This window comes from Oncorhynchus mykiss, chromosome 8, assembly GCF_013265735.2.
Source record: "Oncorhynchus mykiss isolate Arlee chromosome 8, USDA_OmykA_1.1, whole genome shotgun sequence".
Lineage (NCBI taxonomy): Eukaryota > Metazoa > Chordata > Actinopteri > Salmoniformes > Salmonidae > Oncorhynchus > Oncorhynchus mykiss.
The window spans coordinates 31,549,216-31,575,123 of record NC_048572.1 but is presented as its reverse complement, the minus strand read 5'-3'; the positions used below and the strand labels follow the sequence as shown (position 1 = coordinate 31,575,123).

The window sequence follows — 25,908 nt, the reverse complement described above, 5'->3', positions numbered from 1 at the left end:
ACTATCAATTTACTTCATTCTTGTTTTAGCTCTTTTAAATAATCTTTGAGATTGTTCTTGTAATTACATTTTATTTTTAGAGCCCCCAATGGAAATAAGTCAGACTTACTGTTATCCCTGTCATGTTTACAAAATGTATGTGCTGTGTGCATATGTATTTTGGACTGGCAAAATGCAATCTATCAATCAAGAATAATGTAGCCTGATGTTTTATTTTTGCTAGTGCTGTTTTTACCTTCAAAGATGCTATTCCACAAGACTCTATCCTCCAGTTTAAGAGGAACAATTGCACCTTCTCACTGGGACGGAAGGTGTTGATCAGTATAAAAGAGTGTGGATTTTTTATTTTAGCGTCTATACAGGATTTTAGAGCAGGAAACAGCCCTGGAGGTGAAACAGTCTCTTGAGACGGACACGGATAAAAATGACTGCAAAAGTGTATGGTTTGTTTCAGCGACAACAAGGTCATTGTCGATGAGAGCGAAAGCGATACATCCTTTTTCCGGCTTGATGAAAACCTCTAAAGGTAGAGACTGAGAAAGAGAGATGTTGGCAACACAATAACTCTGCACTCAGAGGGGAAACAAGAAACTTCCAGTAGCAGTGATATTTATTTCCAAAAGGCACTCACTACATTGAATGTAATGGTGGCACAAGTAATACTGTGAACAACGTCCAAATACTGAGCAGGTGTTGCCCATTCTACCTCAACATGGGCAGTTACAAAACGCTATGCTAAGCATCGTCTTGTGAAGCATGTGGTGGTATACAACTAATACCAAATAGCATGATAATATATTTGGAAAATATCATGCTTTTTAGTTCTAAATCTTATTTAAGCTTTAAATGTTGCATTTCTTTGTAGCGTTTCTTTATAACAAACATAGATTGAAAGTTCATAGCTGCATTCACACTAGGCTAATGCTGCGCCCATATAAATGCAAACACAAATAATGGGAAGACTGTGTACATACATAACATTTTTGGTGTGTGTGTGTGTGTGTGTGTGTGTGAGAGAGAGATTGAGAGATGCGTAGAGGTATTGTTATTTAACCCATGCACCTTAAAGGGTTTGTAATGACATTGTTGTAATACAATTAGTAGACCACAGTCAAGAAGCAGAGTGCACGTTTGACTCATGCACGTTCTCAGTGTCATCACCTCTCCTCTGTAACATGAACATATAAATGCACTTCACAGACGTTACATGGTACACTTAAATCAAGTATAACAAAGATGTCAGCTAACAGTAACACACTGTATTCAAGCAAATCATTGTATCGATGTATCATACAAGTTTGCGCCAAAAAAACCTCTGTCTCCCAAATTTGACAGTATCCTGTCTAAGCCATTAGGGGCCATTTTTCCTTCCTGCATTATGGCTTACCTTCCGTTCCATTGTCATAAGCTGTCATCTTCAGAAAAGCAATTCTAAGTGCAACCAAAGCGCCTCTAATGCTACAAAGTGTGAATGCAGTATACTTTAGAAACATTTCAACGACAACATTAGGACCACAAGCCCTGAGATTGTGTTAATGAAAGTTCAAGAACTTAATAGCGTAATCACACACCTTCTAGACAGTTTAGCTCAAGGACCATGCACAGACAAAATTGTGTTTGTTTTTTATAACTTTTTTCATCAATTTTCAGAGTTCATGTGTCGTGACGGAATGAGAACAAAGTCGTACATTTCACAATAACCAAATCCAGGTGAGTCTCCAGTTGTTGCTCTTATTCAATTGTTGCTCTATTCTCAGCAGCTCAGTTCTCTTGTCCTAAAATGACCTCGGATGTGTATTTAGGAGCAGCACCGTCTCGTCGAAGTCCACTACGTACATAAAAGTCAGACTCATCAAAGCATCTTACTTGCTTTATTATCGACTCTTCTGAATAGCAGCCATCTTGTCTTTCACTCCAAATAAACCATATTTTTGGTTGTTCTGTACCACAAGAACCTCAAATCTAAAAAATATTTTACCAGGTGATTGTAGAAACGTATGAGGTTAATGTCTTTCCTTCAGGTTATTAGGGCACAGTGAATATTGAATAACATTACATAGCACACAGGGACACAACCGTTCCCCCAATATCAAGCACACAAAGGCGTGACAGAAATGTAAGGCACATATGGTGGTGACGTTTAAAACATCCTTTACCTCAGAGGAACAACCAACATTTTTAAGGATCCATCTGGATACGCAGCTCCTTTTCTTCAAGTTGAAGTGTTTCCCCCTCAGTCTTTTTTTCTTTGGTCTGAAGTGGTATGAATGGTACTGTGAAACCATTCTGGGGTTTGCACACTTCGACGAACAGCGGCAGATCGGACATGCTGGTGTTGAACTTTTTGTCTAACCCCTCATCTTCCTCCTCCTCCTCCTCCTCCTCTTCCTCCTTTCTCTTCCCCATCTCCATAGGCGGAGTACTAAAGGGCCTGCATTGTAGCTCATCTGGGATATTCTTCTTCAGCTCGCGGTTCTTGTTTCTCTTGGCCAGCTTGGTGACGGAACCCAGGCGATTAAAGATGTTGTCGTCTGAGGAGGCCACACTTTCGGACCGGCGCGGATCACACTCTGCCCCCCTTAGACGCAGGTTGTTGAGTTTCATGTCGATGCTCTCCTGAGATGAGGTCTTGTAGGGGTTGGTGTCCAGACTGTTGAAGGCGGCACGGCGTTCCGGGGAGAGCATGTCCGTGGAGACGGCCCACTGGTCCAGGCCCAGCTGGCGGCGCTCCATGCTGCGGATGGTGGCGGTCCGCTGGAGCTTGTCGCTGACCTCCACACTCAGGCGTCGCCGCGTCTCCCGGAACTCGGCGCGCACGTTGGCCTTCCACTCGGCTGCGTGGGCCTTGATCTCTCCAACCTAGAGGACGGGAAAATAAATCCAAGGTAATTCCACACGATAAAATACTATAACACAATTGGATAGTTAATCCAAATTACAGAATTGGTGGCAGTAGCTAGGTAAACAAAACGAAAGCATAGATTGCAGTCTCTCCTTTCAAGGTAAGAAAGCAAACAACAATTATTTCCATGTTTTAACCATTTGAATGTCTATTTTAACCCTTTAAAACTCTTAAGGATTGGACCCTTTTTTTCAATTTTCGCCTAAAATGACATATCCAACTCTAACTGCCTGTAGCTCAGGCCCTGAAGAAAGGATTTGCATTTTCTTGGTACCATTTGAAAGAAAACACTTTGAAGTTTGTGGAAATTTGAAAGAAATATAGGAGACAATGACACATTAGATCTGGTAAAAGATAATATAAAGAAAAAAACAAATGTTTATTTTTAATTTTTTTGAACAATCATCTTTGAAATGCAAGAGAAAGGCCATAATATATTATTCCAGCCCAGGTGCAATTTAGATTTTGGCCACTAGAGAGCATCAGTGTATATGCACAGTTTTAGACTGAGCCAATGAACCATTGTATTTCTGTTCAAAGTTTTGCGTCAAGACGGCACAAATGTGCCTAATTTGTTTATTAATAACTATTCATGTTCAAAACTGTGCACTCTTCTCAAACAATAGCATGGTATTATTTCACTGTAATAGCTGTATATTGGGCACTGCAGTTAGATTAACAATAATTTAAGCTTTCTGCCAATATCAGATATGTCTATGTTCTGGGAAATGTTCTTGTTACTTACAACCTCCTGCTAATAGCATAAGCCTATGTTAGCTCAACCGTCCCGCAGGGGACCCACCAATCCTGAAGAATTAATGTTCTTCTAATGGGACATTTGACAAAATACTAAGCCCATGTAGTGTTCAACTATACCATTACAGCTCTATACCGTAGTAGTATGGTCATATAATGTCATATACAAGTAAATTATCTTACCTCCTCTTTTGTCTTCTTGGACAGGACCCTCAGCCAGTCACCAATCATGCTCAGTACAGCAGCAAAATAGGCCAACCCCACCAGAATCCAGAACCACACCAGAGGTCTATACCAATTACGATACACGACCCTCCGGTCCCCTCCTATAGGATGTAAACAAACAATGAAACAGTCAGCATGATGAGAGACATGGGTCGTGTTTAGAAGAGTTAACCATAAAAAATAAAAAAAATAAATGTTAAACAAAAATGTGGGTTTCTTATTGGATAAGTGCAGGTAATCCCTCCCTGTATCAGTCCATTTTCTTCATTTAGGTGACTAATAAACATGACCCTGATAAACACTGATTCTATTGGCCCATTTTCTACCTGAATTTCTTAAGCTGATGGGCTAAAATCCAGAGAACAGAAACGAACAAAGCTAATTTTCTCAGACAAGTGCTTGTATGTCAAATAGGGATTGGGAAATAAATCATCTGTGCGGTGTTGCAGCAGCTTGGTCAGTGAGATCAAGCAATGAGAGCCTCCTGATACAACTACCTTTTTTTGTTTTAAACGTTGACGTCTAAGACAAGAAACAACTGCATTTCTCAAATATCCTCCAATACCAATACTCCAATATCAAATACCCTCCATTAAGGAGGAATCTTGAGCCCTTGTAATAATGGCACAGCACAAGTTGCAAAGTTGTGTTAGGAAAATGTCTGGAAAGTAGGTCCTCCAACCAGAAATGTCATGCCCAAAGGGGGCACAGGGGCAATTGCCCCCTCAGATTTGTCCCGTTTAAAAAATGTATATACACGTATATCTATTTAAATATTTTGCCGATTTCTCTCTGTAATACTGTTAGCCACCTAGCAATTTAATAAAGTTGGCTTTAGCTAGCCTAGATAGGTTTCCAGGCTACCAAGAAGCCATTTCAAGCTATCAATCAAGTTAACCAACTAATGTAGCTTAGCTGGCATGCCTGCTGGCAAGGTTGATAGACTTTAGAAAAGCAAGCAATAACTAAATGTACTGAATAAGACACATTCTTTTACACAGATTTTAGCTGAGATCCAGAGAAGCATATTTAGTTTATTTATCAAATGAACCACCAGGAGAATGCAGACAGTTCAAGAGGTATGCTTAGATATGCAGAAAAAAAAGATATATTTTACGTAGAATTAAGAATAATTATTCACGTAAGTTGTGCCCCCTCAGATTTTTTGGGTGCAGGACGTCATTGCCTCCAACCATAACCAAGTTTGAAGCAAAATGAATGGCCGCAACAGTTTTGGTAACTGTTTAATTAAAAGGATGTATTAAATCAAATCAGATTTGATTTGTCACAGCGACAAATACAAACCTTACAGTGAAATACTTACTTTCAAGCCCTTATCCAACAATGCATTTAAGAAAAATAAGTGTTAGGTAAAAAATAGATGTGAAAATAAAAGTAACAAATAAATTAACAGCAGCAGTAAAATAACAATAGCGAGTTGTTATTAGTTGTTATTAGCATGTACTGTATGAGCCTTTATGATGTCTTAGTGTAGAAAACTGACTCAAAATGGCTGTTATTCAAGTAAGAATCTCTTTCAGATAATCATCTCATTATGGCATTACTCACAACAGAAACATGAACTAATAATTGATCTAGCTCTCACCTGCCACATAGTCTCCTATTCCGATAGTTGTCAGAGTGATGACAACAAAGTAGATGGCCTCCAGTCCAGTCCAGCCTTCTATGTGTTTGAAGATGACTGCTGGAATGGTGACAAAGAGGATACAACCCGCCAGGATGAAGAGCAACGTGGAGGCCACTCGGATCTTGGTCTGGCTGATCTGGTTCTGTTTATGCTGGGAGAGGAGAAGAAGACACACATATGCACACACACAAACAAACACAGCGCACACACACACACACACACACACACAGAAGAACAGGCACACACACAGGCCATAAGGCCAAGGCCATTCTACCAGAGTGCACCATGTGTTGTCGTTCTGTGGTGGAGTCACTACTGCGTTTGCATGATGAGATTCATGACTCTGACAAGGTGGCATCTACAGTATTTCCACACTCTGACACTGCCTGGTGATAAGCTAAAGATGCATAAGATGCATGATTAGCTCAAACGAGGCGTAATGGTGATTGTGACTGTGGGCTGTCACAGAGGCACAGCTCACTCAGTACAGCTCTCACACTAGGTGTTCCTGTTCTGAGAAATGTAAACACACTGTAACACACCACAGGCCAACTGTTGGGCCAACCAGAATAAAGCACAACAGCCATCACCCCCTGCTCATTAACAACCCATAATGTAGAGCCCACACATCATTAGTAGATGATAACACCTTACTCAGTACTGAACACTTTCACTTTCAACCTGGGGGCATAGGCCCACCCACTCAGATTGAGAAAAAAAAAAGTTGTTATTATTATTTAGATTTTATGCCCTTTGCATAGTGTCAGTGTTCCAAACGCGACATTATGTATTTTTACCTAAACATGCAAACACCATCAGATATAATTCGTAGCAAGCAGTGCATTGGATTAGTCAGATTTGATGAAATATAACAGAACAGACGCATTGGAATGCCATTCGCTCTCACAGGATGTGTTGCTAAGAAGAAAAAACTGAAAGACACACCCCAAAAAGCCACCAATATGACTCCATTGAGGCGTGTCACTGTGCTTCTATGGCTACACACACCATTCCACTGTCCACTTCATTTGTTCATTTAGCGCAACAAAACAGCTCATGATCAAGTGCCTTTATCACAGTCAACACATCTATATATTTTTTACTTTAATGAGCTGTGTTGAATAGCATAAGATCAGCTATAAAACTGCACATGTTTCTCTTTGCTCCATGGCAACATGTGTAAGGAAGTTAGCGGTTGCAGGCCCACCCACCAACTCATTTCTGGCTACACCACTACTGTCAACTGGGTAAAAGCCCAGGTCTCTCTACTCTCTAGCCTATCAATATCTCACATTTAAAGTCATTGTGATGATAGAAACAGTCATTAATAACTGTTTTCATAATACATTAAAACATCATTATTGTTTCTATTTGTGTTGTTGTATGCTGTGAACTTACCCGGAACATTTTCTCCACCTTGGCGATGCTTTTCACGAATATGGTCCCTAGCTGGTCCCCCACACCGGCTAGCAGGAACCCAAACAGAGGGATGCCAAATATTGCATATAGGATACAGAAAATCTTCCCGCCCTCAGTGCTGGGAGCAATGTTACCATATCCTGTGAAACAAACAGAGAAAGAGAAGGGCATGTTTTCTGGATGTGATGAGACTTGAATCTCTTTCTTATCAATGGCAGACACAACCACAGTGGGTTTATGCAATAGCAATTCCATCTCCTTTCCACCATAGACGCATACACATGCTGCTATCTACAAAAGGCTAACATACTGTCTGCTAGCTAAGCTTCTGTCCCTTTCCATTTGGAATCACAGAGGTGCTAGTCGGGTTCTAATATAATCACAAATATGCCAATGAATTGGAAGTAAAATGCCTCCTTCCACCATACATCAAATTGAAGACATTCAGTAGTCAAGAGTGCTAATGGTTTAGAAGGTTCTGTTGAAGACAATGCTATGATTGATCATGTGATTTCAACACAGTTAACACAGAAACTATAAGGCCAGTTTCCCGGACACAGATTAATAAGACACATTTATGGACTAAAAAGCACTTTTAATAGACATTGTCCATTTAGCATGCTTTTTAGTTTGGGTCTGGGAAACTGGCTCCTAAAGTCTTGATTGTCTCTAGTCAATGTAAACAGCATTACCTTAGGTGAAATGGCAGAATGTTTCATCAGCCCTTGCACTTGGCTTGAACTACACCTACACTGCCTGGTACAATAACTACCATAGCTGTGGAAAGTAGAGGGGATGAGGTTGCTGCAGCACCCCCTGAAAAAAGTAGTGCAATGGGCCTTTACTAGTCCTGTATTAGCAGACCGATATAGCCGTCTGTAGAGCATCAACAAAACGTTCTCAGCACCCCCTTATTCCTAGGAGTGGAGCAGCTCACTTCATTTCATCTGACAGATGACTCACACTCACATGCCAATCCCATATCTATCTAATCTAAGAAACCTTCAAATGCAGTTTGCAGGAATAGACCTGATTCACAGCTGAACGTTCTACCAGCTAACGTGGGTAGCTAATAAACTGTCCCGTCTTTTCAAATCAGGGCAGATGACAATGACAATACTCTAGCAATGTTTTTTCTGAGTATCCCAAATCAAATAATATTGTTTTACTGTGTGCAGTGGTTTTAGTCTACAGGTCACACTTAAGAAATCGTTTTTCAATTGGTTTCAACGGAGCACTTCACTTTCTACCCTGCAAAAAACTTTGGTCAATGAACAATGGCCGCAGTGTAAATAAGGTGAATTGCCAGGACAATTATCATTGTTTCAGCGAGAACGATCTATTGCCTATTCCTGAAAGGACCATTGTAAATAAAGGGTTGAATGGATGGTAACGAATAACAAGCAACAGTGAGAGTAACCACAGATGTGACAGATCACATAGGCCTCAATGAAGTTTCGATAATACTGACCAATGTAGTACTGCAACAGGTGTGTGTAGTACTAATCCAACACTAAAACCATTACCTATGGTTGTGATGACGGTTCCAGCGAAGAAAAAGGCACTGCCCAGGTCCCAGTGGCTGGAGTTATAGGATGTGTCTCCTATCGGGCTGACCCCAGCATTCACTGCATCTACAGAGTGCTGGGCACACATACAAAGACATTCATCAGACCATAAAAAATAGACTACATCAAATGGGTAAAGATGATAGCACTACGTTCAAAATTGCAGCAATTTTTGGTGGTATAGAGTCTCTTGAGAGTCTGTCTATTAGTGATCCCATAGTTGCATTTTGAATCAATGAATTCTCAGGGGATCCATCAAACTTTCCAATGTGATTTTCTAAAGCAGACGGTTGCGTAACATATGACTGCTGTATAGCTTACCGCTGATGACGCTTCTGCATGGTGAATCATCATGACAGTGCCACAATGAGAGAGAGGTACGGGGGGGGGGGGGCGGGGCACATGATGCCCACCATGCCCTGAGCAGCCCTCACACTCTGCGCCAGTCGGCCAGTCTACCCGGCAGGAAGCCGGCACGCCAGATGGAGCTTCGGAGTGGCGAGCAACAGGATGAAGCTCAGGGTGTGAGGGATGGTGGGATAGGTGTGGGATGCAGTTGAAGGACAAATTAACAAGGGCAGAGGAGGAGAGGCCATGACAGTCCAGTGGTCGAGTACAACGGAGGTGGTTTGGCAAACCATGCTTGAGTGTTAACTAACCTTGCCCGAGACCTGAAGACTTGCTCTAACTCTCAGAGCAAATTCCCTGGCTTTAGCTTTGCGGGGAAACACAGGATTGGGATGCACAGGAGACCCGGGTTTGAAATCTGGCTGGTTTCACATGCAATCAACTCCACCTTCCAAACTGACAGTCTGATATCTGATAGCTAAGATGAGCCGTTACTGCATTGATCTAGTTTCAGCATTGGAGAGTAACGTGTGACATGTAATCCGTTAAATGTAAGGGATTACAAAAAAAACTAACTGTAATCCGTTAGGTTACCAGCTAAAATATTGTAATCAGATTACAGATACTTTTAAAAAACTAGATGAGTACTTGACGCATTCAAATCAGCATTGAAAAAAAGTGCAAGTTTAAGTTTGTTCCACCTGAGCGAGTCTGACCACAAGTCAGAGACCCATATGATGACACACCAAATGTGTTTGATCGATCCCGGGCAAAGCACAGGAATAGGCTTTTGTAGGCTACAGTCCAAGGTATGTCTTCCAATGATGGGACTGGTGTCGGCATCCAAAGATTATGCAACTTGAATAGACACTTGGAGGTAAGGATGACAGCAGTGTTGTAGTCTACGGCTATACGGATATCACTTACTATTGATATCTACATAGTGTATTGATGTAAATCACACTGCTGCTCTCTCATTTAGCTATTTGTGCTTTACGGATTGTGGTTGTTGTGGATGGCTGTCAGTCTGTCAAACTTGTCAGTCTATTCTTGTTCTGAGAAATGAAGGCTAGTCCATGTGAGAACGTGCCAAGAAACTGAAGATCTCGACCAACACTGTGTACTACTCCCTTCACAGAACAGCGCAAACTGGCTCAAACCAGAATAGAAAGAGGAGTGGGAGGCCCCGGTGCACAACTGAGCAAGAGGACAAGTACATTAGAATGTCTAGTTTGAGAAACAGATGCCTCACAAGTCCTCAACTGGGAGCTTCATTAAATAGTACCCGCAAAACACCAGTCTCAACGTCAACAGTGAAGAGCCGAGTCCAGGATCGCAGAGTTCCTCTGTCCAGTGTCTGTGTTCTTTTGTCCATCTTAATTGTTTATTTTTGATGACCAGTCTGAGATATGGCTTTTTCATGTAAATAGACAGTTGTCAGTGGCGCTCAAAGCATGCCATTCCATGAGCGCAATATTTATTTTTCAACTCGAATCAATGAGCCCAATAAGCCCTCCATGACAACAAAATCATAAACAACAGAGTAAGGCTGGCTACTAAGTCCTTAGTTCTGGGGGTTACGCTCAGGTAAAACAATTTGGCTAATCTATACTTCCATATTTCCAAGTCCTATTCCTGAAGATCAAGTGGCATAACATTTATTGGAATGACTGGAATTCTGATAGACTTTAGTTTTTAATGTGAAGATACAATTTAATTGTATTATTTATTATATGTTGTGGAAAGCGATGGGTTAAAAGTAACCTACATAACCAACCCATAAAGTAATATTTAACATCTATATATGGCCAGGTATGTAAACTTTAACACTGATTTATCCTGCAACAGATGTTGTTCAATTGGTAACATACATTTTTGTCTTCTTCTAATGCCTCTTAAGGGGAAAGTAATCAAAAGGTAACAGAATGTAATCCGATTATATTACTGAGTTCGGGCAATCCAAAAGTTACTGATTTTGGACAGGTAACTAGTAAATGTAATGGATTACATTTATAAAGTAACCTACTCAACCCTGTCTACTTTACATCTGTCCCACACTTTGTTTGAATGATCCTTATATAACGCAAGAACTCTGACTCAGATCTTTGGACACGCTAAACTTTGAAGTACAAAATAGCTTCTTTTTTTCTGTGATAAGACTTTACTATTCATTCAGTCTCTCTCCTCTCCCATACAATGGGTTGTTGCCATAAATTAGAATGTGTTCTCAGTCAACTTATTTGGTAAAACAATGTTTAAAGCTAGAATCTTTAGTTGCCTCATCCATTTTTTGACTTAGAAATTAATGATATATACCCATTGACTATTGAAGAATATAACGTATAAATTCCTAATGATCTCAGTTCATCTGTCATACCCCATCAGAACCCAAATTAAAATGTTGTTTTACTCCAATGTTTGTAAATAATGTAAATGTAAACACACACTCTATAGCCTCCAAACATGTTAAAACTATAGTTTTGATATCATGGATGGTCAGTCCTTGCATCCATAGCTCTGTCTGTTAATCTGAGAGTGGTTACATTTCTCCAGGCCCATCCCTCAGCTTTTTAGCAAAACAGAGGCAGGGTGTCGCTGTGTTATTTGTTTCTATTAAGGAGCCTATCTTTAAATAACATGTAAATAACAAATGTTGAGCCCCATCCTACATGAAGTGAAGAGGACATTCAGCAAATGGGGATTTCACCAGGCAGGCCAAAACTCCATCCCACCAAAACAGGTTGAAATTTCAGGCGGTCTTTTCAAACAGCTCTTACACTTGAAGGGCATTATCATTATCACAATTTCACAGTATTATTCCAAACTCATATTGTGGAAAGATATATAGAACACAGAACATTAAAATGTTTTACTTCACAGGGACTTTAACAACAAACAAGTATTTGATCAACTTCCACTGTCTTGCATCTTTGCTTCTCAATTCATGCACCTTGGTTGAAGAGCTCCATCCTATTCCCCAGCTCATTATTTACATTTACAGTGTACATGGAAAGTCTTCATATCCCTTGACTTTTCCCACATTTTGTTACCTTATTCTAAAATTGATTAAATAGTTTTTTTTGCACATAAATCTACACACAATACCCCATATAGCAAAGAAAAAACAATCCCCCGATTGTTTCTAGGAAGAGTCTTGGTGGTTCCAAAATTCTTCCATTTAAGAATGATGGAGGCCACTGTGTTCTGGGACCTTCAATGCTGCTGACATTTTTTGGTACCCTTCCCAAGATCTGTGCCTCGACACAATCTTGTCTCGGAGCTCTATGGACAATTCCTTTCTACCTCAAGGCTTGGTTTTTGCTCTGACATGCACTGTCAAATGTGGGACCTTATATAGACAGGTGTGTGCCTTTCCAAATCATGTCCAATCAATTGCATTTACCACAGGTGGACTCCAATCAAGTTGTAGAAACATCTCAAGGAACAGGATGCACCTGAGCTCAATTTCAAGTCTCATAGCAAAGGGTTTGAATACGTATGTAAATAAGCTAGTTCTGTTTTTTATTTTTAATAAATGTACAAAAATGTATATAAAAACCTGTTTTCGCTTTGTCATTATGGGGTATTGTGCGTAGACTGAGGATGATAAATATTTATTTAGTCCATTTTAGAATAGGCATCTGAATACTTTCCGAATGCACTGTATATTCCCATATAGGTATGGTTTTAAACATACCTAAATATGGCATTTCTGTTTTTATTTGTAATACATTTGCAAAAATGTTTAAAAAACTGTTTTCACTCTTTTCACCCACGGTTGCCCGTTTAGTTTTTTTCCCTAGCACCACACAGCTGATTCAAATAATCAAAGCTTGATTATGAGCTGGTTATTTGAATCAGCTGTAGAGTGCTAGGCCAAAAATTAAAACGTGTACCCAGGGGGGCCCCCAGGACCAAGTTGGGGAATCCCTGGATCAGAGGACTGGTGAAGATTTGGCACTGGGGCAGCGCAGCAGCATTCAAGAAAAATAAAAGGCGTTTAGCATTTCTATCTGAATGTGGTTTGCTTCAGGACACCCTAAACGAGTCCCCCCCCCCCCAAAAAAAAAACAATGATTAATGTAATCTCCTCAGATGCAGCCAACACCGTATTTCCACTCTGAAATATTAATTTAAAAAGTAGCTTTTGTGGAAGGCTTTCTCAGTTAACCAATACATGCTTACTGTCAGGACCTATTGACACCCCATGCAGTAAAGTATGCAAGCCTGCCAAGCTGACTTGGCAAACAGTTATACTGTCACATTATGTTATTGACACTTGTGCAACGCAGCAAGAGACTAGACATGACTTGATTCTTTAGTGGATGGATACTCAAAGTCACTCCCTAACCCCATAAACAGCTGGAGGAAAAACGATTCTAGAGGTTTCACAGGAGGAGGCTATCACTGTCGCCCGGCACAGAACTGACAGAGAATGCTGAGGAGATAGGTATACATCTCCGACCCAGTAGTCTGGCTGAAGCCCTGCCCTGCCCTACCTGTCCAATAGGCTGTACCTCAGGGCTAAGACACTAAAGCAGCAGCCTGGCACATGTCCCAGAACTGCTTATCATCTGCCCTTTTCTCTGCTCTGCCGCAGAATAATCACCTTTCACGTTAAATAGGAGGCCTCATAGTGCTTTGTTATTCTTAGATATACTGTATGATTAGAATATGTGCATACGGCATATGTTAGCTGACATTGGACAGGATCTCTGCACTTTCGCAGAGACTGCATTCACATTAAACGCTGCATATGTTGGCTCAATCAGAAATCACCTTAAATTTCAACCGCGCTACAATGCAGATCTTCCACAGATTTAATCAAGCCCTAATCCGAGGACATAGGAAAGTTGAGGTTTCATTATTAAGTATGCAAATGAATGCAGGTCCCAAATTAATATTTAAAGTGGTAATAGTCAAAAGGGAGTATGGACTAAACAAGATGCAATTACATAATCATTATGTATTTTATGAAGTTATGCCATAACGGTTATGGTCAGGTTGTATATTGGTTAGATAAGGACATTTGTTAATATATTTTTAACAACCAGGGGGAAAAAACATCTTTATCTGGTTGTAATCTGATTATCTGTCTTTCTCATAAAGTATTGATATTGTCATGAAAATAAATCTTTACCCCGTTTTAACAAAGAGCAGTTATAATTGGGTCACATCTTATCAGACAACTAAAGGTCGTAGGGACATATTTTGCCCGCTGGGTTTGCCCCCCCCCCCCCCATGTTAAAGGCCTTTTGCAACTTTCATCACTGTGTCAGCAGAGGGAATGTGTCAGAAGTCGCATGAAAACCCAAGAATAAACATATCCTCAAGCGAGACATGCTGAAGAAAGAGAGGGGGTAGCGGGGGAAGAGGAAGTGAGTGGGTGAGTCAATGCACACTCGCACAGACACACTCCACACCTCTGAATCATGGCCCTGGTGTTGGGTAATTAGTAAAAGCACCATGGTAGGACCTCAGTGGGATGGAGTGACACACCATAACACACCAATCCCTCCCTCTGAGAGTCCCCCAGCCTGCTACAGTCTACACTACAGGCTGCAACCTACCTTATGTTTGACAATGCTGACTCAGTCGCTGAGAACAATATAATCTGGAAATATCCAGTACCCAAACAATGAGTCAGAGAAAAAGACCAAGTAACTCAATGGCATCAGAAAATATTCAAAAAAAGGTCTATTGATCCTCCAGAATCAGTGTGATGGAAAGACCTTGTCGCTAGATTGTTGTGGGTGCTTTAGTACATCAAGCTATGCTTATAACACGATGTGGAACATTACTGGACTTTGAAGGTCTGATGGACAAGGTACTGTAATGAGTGCTCGGTTTAATCCCAAGCAGCATTAATCACACCAGACTAGAGACCCGGAAGAGCAGTCGACATTCCCCAAGCCACACCTCCATCCATCGTGGGTCCTTCAGAACTATAGTCCCTTAATGAATAATTGACTCCCCAGCAGATGCTTTTAAGACTTACGGCTAAATTTAGCCTTCCTGTGCATATATCAGAAGGGATACTGTTGCTTTAACCAACGACAAACACGCCTGGAGATCCTTATCAAACGTAAAGCACTCAGAAAATGATTGGTTCAATGAGAAATCCCATGTTAACTGTTAGATTACAAAATAACTTGCATGCTGCAGAATACAAGTCACAAAGATCCACTCATGAAACAAAGTACATCTATGTCTGACACTCCTATTTCAGCTAATGTCAATGTAGTATTTTTAGGTGGAAATGCATTTGGGATTGCAGATGCTCTGAATGCAGATGCTCCCTATGCACTAAAGCATTACATCTTGGCCAGGTCACAGTTGCAAATGAGAACTTGTTCTCAACTAGCTTACCTGGTTAAATAAAGGTGAAATTAAAATTTAAAAAATTACATTCGGAAGGTATTCAGACCCCTTCACTTTTTCCACATTCTAAAATTGATTAAATAAAAACACGTCCTCATCAGTATATACACAATACCTCATAATGATTATCATCTGCCCTTTTCTCTGCTCTGCCACGGAATATTCACCTTTCACGTTAAATACGAGGCCTCGTGGTGCTTTGTTATTCTTAGATAATATTCGGAAGGTATTCAGACCCCTTCACTTTTTCCACATTTGTTACGTTACAGCCTTATTCTAAAATTGATTAAATAAAAACATATCCTCACCAATCTACACACAATAACTCATAATGACAAAGCACAAACAGGTTTTTAGAAATGTTTGTAAAAAAATAAAATAAAAAACAGAAATACATTATTTACATAAGAATTCAGACCTTTTGCTATGAGACTCGAAATTGAGCTCAGGTGCATCCTGTTACCATTTATCATCCTTGAGATGTTTCTACAACTTGATTGGAGTCCACCTGTGGTAAATGCAATTGATTGGACATGATTTGGAAAGGCACACACCTGTCTATATAAGGTCCCACAGTTGACAATGCATGCCAGAGCAAAAACCAAGCCATGAGGTTGAAAGGAATTGTCCGTAAAGCTCCAAGACAGGATTGTGTCGAGGCACAGATCTGGGGAAGGGTAGCAAAAAATGTCTGCAGCATTGAACATCCCCAAGAACACAGTGGCCTCCATCATTCTTAAATGGAAGAAGTTTGGAACCCCAGAGTTTCTTCCTAGAGCTGGCCGCCGCGTCCAAATCGGGGTAGAAGGGCCTTGGTCAGGGAGATGACTAAGAACCCAATGGTCACTCTGACAGAGCTCCAGAGTTTCTCTGTGGAGATGGGAGAATCTTCCTGAAGGACAACCATCTCTGCAGCACTCCAACAATCAGGCCATTATGGTAGATTATCCAGATGGAAGCCATTCCTCAGTAAAAGGCACATGAGAACCCGCTTGGAGTTTGCCAAGAGGCACCTAAAGGACTCTCAGACCATGAGAAACAAGATTCTCTGGTCTGATGAAACCAAGATTGAACTCTTTGGCCTGAATGCCCAGCATCACATCTGGACAAAACCTGGCACCATCCCTATGATGAAGCATGGTGGTGGCAGCATCATGCTGTGGGGATTTTGGAAACTTGTCTAGATCGAGGGAAAGATGATCGGAGCAAAGTACAGAGAGATCCATTAGGAAAACCTGCTCCAGAGCGCTCAGGTCCTCAGACTGGGGCGAAGGTTCACCTTCCAACAGGACAACGACCCTAAGCACATCGCCAAGAGAATGCAGAAGTGGCTATGGGACAAGTCTCTGAATGTTCTTGAGCCTGTACTTGAACCCAATCGAACATCTCTGGAGAGACCTGAAAATAGCTATGCAGTGATGTTCCCTATCCAACCTGACAGAGCTTGAGAGGATCTGCAGAGACAGTGCTCTAACTCCTCTAGCTCCACAATGAAATAGGGTGCAGGCCAGGTAGCAGGCTGTTAGCCAGCCTGCCAGGATAGTGGAGTCTGCCACTAGCACAGTCAGTGTAGTCAACTCAGCTATCCCCATTGAGACCGTGTCTGTGCCTCGACCTAGGTTGGGCAAAACTAAACATGGCGGTGTTCGCCATAGCAATCTCACTAGGATAAAGACCTCCTCCATTCCTGTCTTTATTGAAAAAGATCATGATATCTCACCTCTCAAAATAGGGCTAAAATAGGGCTATCATAGCACTGAGACTGCACTTGTGAAGGTGGTAAATGACCTTTTAATGGCATCAGACCGAGGCTCTGCATCTGTCCTCGTGCTCCTAGACCTTAGTGATGCTTTTGATACCATTGATCACCACATTCTTTTGGAGAGATTGGAAACCCAAATTGGTCTAAACGGACAAGTTCTGGCCTGGTTTAGATCTTATCTGTCGGAAAGATATCCGTGTGTCTCTGTGAATGGTTTGTCCTCTGACAAATCAACTGTAAATTTCAGTGTTCCTCAAGGTTCCGTTTTAGGACCACTATTGTTTTCACTATATATTTTACCTCTTGGGGATGTCATTCGGAAACATAATGTTAACTTTCACTGCTATGCGGATGACACACAGCTGTACATTACAACGAAACATGGTGAAGCCCCAAAATTGCCCTCGCTAGAAGCATGTGTTTCAGATATAAGGAAGTGGATGGCTGCAAACTATCTACTTTTAAACTCGGACAAAACAGTGATGCTTGTTCTAGGTCCCAAGAAACAAAGAGATCTTCTGTTGAATCTGACAATTAATCTTAATGGTTGTGCAGTCGTCTCAAATAAAACATTGAAGGACCTTGGGGTTACTCTGGACCCTGATCTCTCTTTTGAAGAACATATCAAGACTGTTTCAAGGACAGCTTTTTTCCATCTACGTAACATTGCAAAAATCAGAAACATTCTGTCCAAAAATGATGCAGAAAAATTAATCCATGCTTTTGTCACTTCTAGGTTAGACTACTGCAATGCTCTACTTTCCGGCTACCCGGATAAAGCACTAAATAAACTTCAGTTAGTGCTAAATACGGCTGCTAGAATCCTGACTAGAACCCCAAAGAAATTATCATATTACTCCAGTGCTAGCCTTCCTACACTGGCTTCCTGTCAAGGCAAGGGCTGATTTCAAGGTTTTACTCTTAATCTACAAAGCATTACATGGGTTTGCTCCTACCTATCTCTCTGATTTGGTCCTGCCGTACATACCTACATGTACGCTACGGTCACAAGACGCAGGCCTCCTAATTGCCCCTAGAATTTCTAAGCAAAAAGCTGGAGGCAGGGCTTTCTCCTATAGAGCTCCATTTTTATGGAATGGTCTGCCTACCCATGTGAGAGACGCAAACTCGGTCTCAACCTTTAAGTCTTTACTGAAGACTCATCTCTTCAGTGGGTTATATGATTGAGTGTGTGAAGGAGTGTGAAGGTGAACGGAAAGGCTCTGGAGCAACGAACCGCCCTTGCTGTCTCTGCCTGGCCGGTTCCCCTCTTTCCACTGGGATTCTCTGCCTCTAACCCTATTACAGGGGCTGAGTCACTGGCTTACTAGGGCTCTTTCATACCGTCCCTAGGAGGAGTGCGTCACTTGAGTGGGTTGAGTCACTGATGTGATCTTCCTGTCTTGGTTGGCGCCCCCCCTTGGGTTGTGCCGTGGTGGAGATCTTTGTGGGCTATACTCGGCTAGGGTCAGTTTGTTATATCTGGAGTACTTCTCCTGTCCTCTCCGGTGTCCTGTGTGAATTTAAGTATGCTCCCTCTAATTCTCTCTTTCTCTCTTTCTTTCTCTCTCTCGGAGGACCTGAGCCCTAGGGCCATGCCTCAGGACTACCTGACATGATGACTCCTTGCTGTCCCCAGTCCACCTGGCTGTGCTGCTGCTCCAGTTTCAACTGTTCTGCCTGTGATTATTATTATTTGACCATGCTGGTCATTTATGAACATTTCAACATCTTGGCCATGTTCTGTTATAATCTCCACCCGGCACAGCCAGAGGAGGACTGGCCACCCCACATAGCCTGGTTCCTCTCTAAGTTTCTTCCTATGTTTTGGCCTTTCTAGGGAGGTTTTCCTAGCCACCCTGCTTCTACATCTGCATTGCTTGCTGTTTGGGGTTTTAGGCTGGATTTCTGTACAGCACTTTGAGATATCAGCTGATGTACGAAGGGCCATATAAATACATTTGATTTGATTTTTGATTTGATGCAGAGAAGAATTGAAGAAACTCCCCAAATACAGCTGTGCTAAGCTTGTTTCGTCAATCCAAGAAGACTGCTGTAGACGCTGTAAAAGGTTATTCGACAAAGTATTGAGTAAAGGGTTTGAATACTTATGTAAATGTAACTTAAATGTTCTATTTTTAATACATTTGCAAAAAAATCTAAAAACCATTTTCGGTTTTGTCATAATGGGGTATTGTGTGTATGTTATGGGGAGGTGGGGAACTATTGAATCAATTTTAGAATAAGTCTGTAAGGTAATATAATGTGAAAAAAGTCAAGCGGTCTGAATATTTTCCGAATGCACTGTATGTAAGCGAATTAGTGCTGAGTTACTTATTTTGTCTCGGGTTCTCTGCAGGAAAATATCGATTCTGCATTCCAAGCATTACGGGGCCCCAGCAGGACCCTACAAAGGCAGTGAGCATTAGCAACTGCATTGGCATCCCTCTATTCCCCAAAACCGTTTTTTTTTTTCCAGAGAGGAAGTGATCTCAAACTTGATTGCCCCCTTGGTTGCCCCCATTTCCCTACTACTTCAGAGTTCTACCGTAACTAAGATAAATGACCAACTCTTGTTTCGCAGTTAAAACAGTTAAAAAACAATTACAAACCTTCTCACATCCAATCATTGCCCAAGCCCAAGATCCTTGAGTTATTGTGAGCGAAGTGTTTCCAATTCACTCATGATTAAAATTCACACTGGCACCCGTGTGTTTCAATGTGTATTGTTGTTGAGCCGGCCAGGAGAAACTTGGCCTGGTCCATTATCATCCAGAGTTTTCATGGATGAGGCGTCAATATCTGGCTCATCCAAGCACTTGAGTGTCACTCTGGTTGTTTTATGAGGAGCTGGAAGCATTCGGCCCTGAGAACCCTGTCGGCCCTTGCAGAAGTGAGAGTGCTACAGTACAAGTCAAATGCTCAGTTTATGATGTACCTCCTATCCAGATTAACCTATTTCCATTTTTTCTTTTTCAGGAGGTGAATCCTTAGATTGTAGCAACTGTTGTTTTCTGGAAGCTGTCTTGAGCTCAGTCCAAGTTTGTCTCAATATAGACTGAAAGGGAGCAGGACTTGAAGAAATGGCAGGCGGTATGCCTGCCATTTCTTCAAGTCCTGCTCCCTTTTAGTCTATATTGAGACAAACTTGGACTGAGCTCAAGACTTGCAAGTCAAATTGATCAAGGTGACTCTAAATAAGGAAATCTATAGAATTACTTAATGTAAAAGGCATACAATTACAGTGACAGGGTTCCCTGCCAACTTTCCTATAAGCTATCGGCCTGATGAAAGAAAAACAAATGTATATTGGTGCTGACAGTTACATAATGTATTCTTCATTGTATGGGCATTTATCATAGCTATCCCATGGTACAGATGAAGTATTGCCATGCATATGTGACAGACAGGTTTGAAACTAAGTCTGTGTTAGCCTCCTGAGCGAAAGCTTAGGCATTCGCTTGTGGAGATAACACAAATCTTCAAGATCAATCAAGCATGGTTGGCATTTGGCCATTCTGATATCTATTCTCCACTTCTCCTCAGTCGTGTCTCTGAGCCATTGTTATGCCAACCATATTCCCTGTGAGGCGCTAGCAATAATGAGTGTCTTTAGGCATCACAGTTAGGAGCATTTGGTAGTGGCAGCCAAGGCCTGAACGACGTCACATGCTGGCACTCAGACTGCTGGGCATACTGGTCAAAATAACACACTCGTACCCTGTTTATCAATCACAGTGCTGTACACAGTCACCCACAACGTGGTGGTCAGTGGTAACTTTCAACTCAGTCTGACACACAGCTAGACTCTATAGTTATGTTGATACACAAGCCTGTTTATTGTGGTTTGTATCCAATTTCAGGATGGCTGGCAGTGTTCACTGTATAGTGTATGTGTGTGTGTGTGTGGTGGGGGGGGGGGCTTAAATAACATTGGATCGATACAGAGTTCGATACAGAGTTCAAGTTTCAGTTGACCTGAGTCCCCACTAGGGACCTCAGACAGAGCTGAAAGAGACCGGAGAGCTCCAGTATTGACTTCAGACTGACCTAGTGGCTGCTGTTGTCTTTCCTTACCTTGATAAGCACCTCCAGCTCCGCCGGTGAGACACAGGGGTGCTTCTGCAGGAACGCCGCCTTCTCTGCGGTGATGGTCACCTTCTGGTTGCTCTCGAAAGGCTGCTCCAGGGCCCGGAACATCAGGCCTCCCCCCACCAGATAGGCAACCACCACCACAAACACCGCCACCACGGTCTTCCACTTCATGACCGTGAAAAGGGGCGAGCCATCCTCGCCCACCGCCTCCATGCTGGCCACCATGCTGGCAGGTCGCGATGGAGAGAGCCGTGGCACGGTGCAGCCCATGGGGTTCTGCATGGTGGCCACACTGGCCTGGACCAGGCTGGCACTCATCATGCCTGGCTGGACCTTCTTAGGGGGGAACAGGTTGGTCTGGACCGCCACTGCAGAGAAAAACATGTAATGTTATTGTTAGGTGCTGCAATATAGGAAAAGTGAATATGTAGTCATATACTACACAATCCAGATGTAAGCAAATGGGTGGAATTAAAAGAACCCTACAACCCTACAGTATGTAAATAACTTTACTATATTGTCTGGGTACAACTTCTACATGGAGCTGGGCTTGATTTTTCTGGGCAGTTTGGGCTTAAGAATGTATTTCCGTCTATCAGCCACAGGACTATGACAATGAAATATAAATGGAGTTTGTCTTGATGCTTGAGGTTTTGAGCAGAGAGAGAGAGAAAGGGAGAGAGAGAGAGAGAGAGAGAGAGAGAGAGAGAGAGAGAGAGAGAGAGAGAGAGAGAGAGAGAGAGGGTGAATCCCTAATGTGTTCTGTGGGCTTTCTGAAAACCCATTATTGTTAAAGGGATACCTCACAATTTTGGCAATGTGGCCCTTTATTTGCTTCCCCAGAGTCAGATGACCTCGTGGATTCCATTTTTATGTCTGCGTGCAGTTTGAAGGAAGTTGCTATCGCTAGCACAATTGCTAACTAGCATTAGCACAATGACTGGAAGTCTATGGGTATCTGCTAGCTATCTGCTAGCACACTAGCAGATACCCATGGACTTCCAGTCATTGTGCTAATGCTAGAAGAATGCCAAAATCCCAAAGTATCCCTTTAAGAGCAGGCATCTCAGAGCAGTGGCATGGAGTGTTCCATCAGCACACTACATCAGCCAGTGGATTCACATACTCCGACCATATATGGCTGGCAGCCCCAAGCACAGGCTGAGAATGCTATTTTTTAATGGATTACAAAGTGAGCCTTTATATATGAAAGAATCATTGGTTGATGAACGATTTCCTAATGCTCTACTGTCTGAATGATATTTGAATTAAAGTGTTCTGTTTGTCCCCTTGTGATGCCTTTGTAGTTATAAACATCCACCATTTACAGCCAAAGCATTCAAACATGTTTTCCAGCCGTGTTGCTTCAATTTCATGCTTACACCTTCAAGATGCTTACTTTCAACATTACATGATGTACTGTTAAGAGTCCTCAAAGTTCTGCCACATCTCATGTGCTTACCCACTGTATACTAGGTTTTGATTATGAAAACAAATATAATTAATTAGTGGTGGTGATTTATGTAACCATTCAACCACACTGTGGGGAAAAACATTCACTACACTGGTCCGGCAGGCGCAAATCATTTTGAAGAGCAACGCTCAACACATTGCTGGCTGCATGTAGACCATAAAACACAGCTGACATTTCTCCCAAAAGGTCATACCGATGAAAACAGATAGGCACCTGCTGCACTGGTGGCCGGAGATGCGGCTGGGTAAACATTTGATCTTGAGCGAGAATAGGACAGCCGCATTGACGTGCCATACATGCAGGATTGGCGGGAACTACCCATGCAGAGCTCCAGCTCTACCTAAATCCGATGAGGTAATGTGTTTTTACCCCATCTCTCAATGCATCACAATACTGCACCAGCTGTAACACACCAAGTGCTCCTTTATGACATTATATTACCGACTGACAGTTCACATTAGCCATTTCGCCTTCACCTCAACCGATATGTTTTAGACTAGAGTCCGGCAATGGTCAATTCCCCTCAAAAACAACATAAACAAGGAATCAGACCTTGATTGGTGGCTAAATTATGTTAACATACATTTATACATAAAATGGCAATAGGAAATGTACTACCAGCATGAGGTAGACTAGCTACAAGGAGTCGTGCCTGTCCCTGGACCTAATCTGATTGGAATGTCAAAACAGCCGTGCGCTTTTTAAATCAAATTGAATAGATGAAGCTCATTAATGGCAGGTAGCGTTATCCCTCGCCATGTCTCCTACTTTATCTATCTGAACAATGTGTGCTGCTTTGGCGCGTTGCAGGCAGACAGTTTCCCCTAGGCACATCAGTGCCCACCAAATGTAGTATCTACATCAACAATAAATGTATTATATTCTTTAGGGGTGGGATCAGAGCCATAGCCAACATGTGGCTCTAGGTGTTATAAAAGGTAGGCTTTATTCATCAAAAGGAAAACAGCTGTGGTATGCGCCATTCCTCGTTGGACATTGGTCATGCAATGCATGATCATGTTTGTGGTGCACTCAATCACTGCAGTTATAAATTGACTTAGTCTATGTCAATAACACCAATGTATGTGTATCAATACATTTCCAACTTCACCTATAGTCTAATGATACAAATGTTACTTTAAGTGTGTACAATTAAACGAAATAACCTATATGGACTCAATATTGGAAGCATTTAACTAAATCGATCTGCTTTCATTGATTACCGACAAAACGTTCCAAACGTTGAAATACAAACCTGGCGTAGGGTTGGGATTCCCTGGTTTTCTTGGGTTCTCCGTGGGAAATTTCATCTTGATTTTCGGTTTGCCACAATGGACCAAACCCTTGCCGAAAACAACTGACTGGAAAGAAAAAAGCCTTGTCTTTATGTAAAATCTTTCAACGCTCTTTCTATTGAATCCTTTGTTTTTAACCGAGAGAGAATAGAGAACGGTAGGGAGTAAAAACACATCATCCGTGTCTTCTTTTGCTCTTGTCAGTGAGAGCGAGGTGCACACCCGGGTAAAAAGGTAATTATGAGCTCCCCTCTCCCCGCAACAGACTCTAGTAGGAACAAGAGCAAAACGCACACCCACTATTGCTCGTTGCACCACAGTCCACGCCTGTCCTTTTTTTTATTGTAAACAACGACAAAACGCAGGAGGAGTCGGAGCTCCAACAGCGTTGACGAACTTGACGATTACATGTTCAATAATTGCTCTCTTGACCGCTGCAGCAAAGACTTCAGCAGGGCTGTGCAAGCCTATTGTATCCAACGGTCGCGCTGCGCGTGCGTCTCTAACGCTCTTTTTCATGGTAGTGCGAGCTGGCGTATTCTTATGACAACACTCCAAATCGATGAGCGTTGACGAACTTGACGATTACATGTTCAATAATTGCTCTCTTGACCGCTGCAGCAAAGACTTCAGCAGGGCTGTGCAAGCCTATTGTATCCAACGGTCGCGCTGCGCGTGCGTCTCTAACGCTCTTTTTCATGGTAGTGCGAGCTGGCGTATTCTTATGACAACACTCCAAATCGATGAGGCGTAGGCCAGCCAAAGTTCAGCATGAAGAAGTCGGGATTGCTAGCATTTTTGACGGGCAAGGCATTGTCTAATACACCTTGTCATGTGTGCCGTCCTACAAAAAAACTTGACACTTGGATGAGGCTCACGGAATAAAGCTTCTTTATAAGGGAGGCTGAATGCGGGAGCCCCCATGTAACTGGCAGTGGTCCCTGCGGCAAAGCTTTATCATAATAACTTGTGCTTCGGGACACGTCATTACATCATCCAAACATGCAGAATAAATCAATCACATTTGGATATCCTTGTCCACCTCTTCCACTTCTCATTGTTTAAGTTGTACTGTTACGTTAACATTGTGGGCGTAAAACGTATGTTTTGGTGCGTCAGACAATGCATTGCCATGAGGATTCATATTACCGTGTTGCAAATAATTGGAAGTCAATTGAAAAGGATGATGTTGTGATCCGAAAATACTGGATTGTTTTTCCATGTGCCTAAAACCACGTTTTGTCTTGTTGGTGTGTAGTGTAGTCACAAGCATAACAAATGTTAGAGCCTTTTGTTGAATTATTGACCTATTGCATATATTATATTTGTCATTGATTATACCCACAATGTTAATAAATTCATGACTTGAAAGCGTATTTTATGTTGTAACTACATTAAATATACATTAAATATATATTGACATGCGTCAAGTAGAACACCGAATATGAGCACTCTGAAATGGACATGCCGCCGCATTATTTCAGCACCATGGACAGCTCATCCGTGCGCTGATGTGGAACCTTCATACTGTAGTTCAAACCTCTCTCGCTCTCTCATAATATCTCCCCCTCTCTCTCTACACACACACGCACTACACAGAACCATGGGCTTTTCATTAAATATTCTTTGTAGTCTTTAAATAGCTTAAAAGACTTCAGAGTACTTCACATGCAAATGTCCTGCGAGACAAGTGTGCATGAAAATTGGCAAGTACAGCAACCTGGTCTCAGACTAGATGTAACATAGTACACATAAATCCAGGAGACTTAAATTAGTATCATATGTTACGTTTGTAATGGTTACATAACACAGATGGTACCATAAGGCAAAAACTAAAGTAGGGTGGATATAACGCTAACTTCTAGCAACCCAAAGGTATGGAGTTTGAATGTCATCACGGATAACTTTTTAGCTAATTAGCAACTGTACAACTACTTACTACTTTTTAGCGACTTTGCAACTACTTAGGATGTTAGCTAACCCTTCTCCTAACCCTAACTACTACTAGCTAGAATTCGTAAAATAACATATTGTA

The 25,908-nt window shown here is 41.8% G+C and overlaps 1 protein-coding gene across 1 annotated transcript; it reads right to left on the bottom strand.

The window, feature by feature from the left end:
- Positions 1–1,550: 1,550 nt before the first annotated feature.
- LOC110529230 (potassium channel subfamily K member 10) lies at positions 1,551–24,725 on the bottom strand. Its single transcript, XM_036985288.1, has 7 exons — positions 23,834–24,725; positions 21,087–21,472; positions 8,477–8,594; positions 6,930–7,090; positions 5,490–5,682; positions 3,842–3,984; positions 1,551–2,859 (listed from the first exon to the last, which is right to left on the bottom strand). The coding sequence occupies exons 1-7, from the start codon at positions 23,886–23,888 to the stop codon at positions 2,179–2,181; spliced, it is 1,737 nt and encodes a 578-aa protein (XP_036841183.1). The 5' UTR covers positions 23,889–24,725; the 3' UTR covers positions 1,551–2,178.
- Between the last annotated feature and the right edge of the window lie 1,183 nt (positions 24,726–25,908).

Coding starts and splice junctions, on each gene's coding strand:
- LOC110529230 (XM_036985288.1), bottom strand. CDS start 23,888: ATGAAATTTCCCACGGAGAACCCAAGAAAACCAGGGAATCCCAACCCT. Junction 7,091..8,476: donor AACCGTCATCACAACCATAG/GTAATGGTTTTA, acceptor TTTGTTTCACAG/GATATGGTAACATTGCTCCC. Junction 5,683..6,929: donor AGGTGGAGAAAATGTTCCGG/GTAAGTTCACAG, acceptor CTCCTCTCCCAG/CATAAACAGAACCAGATCAG.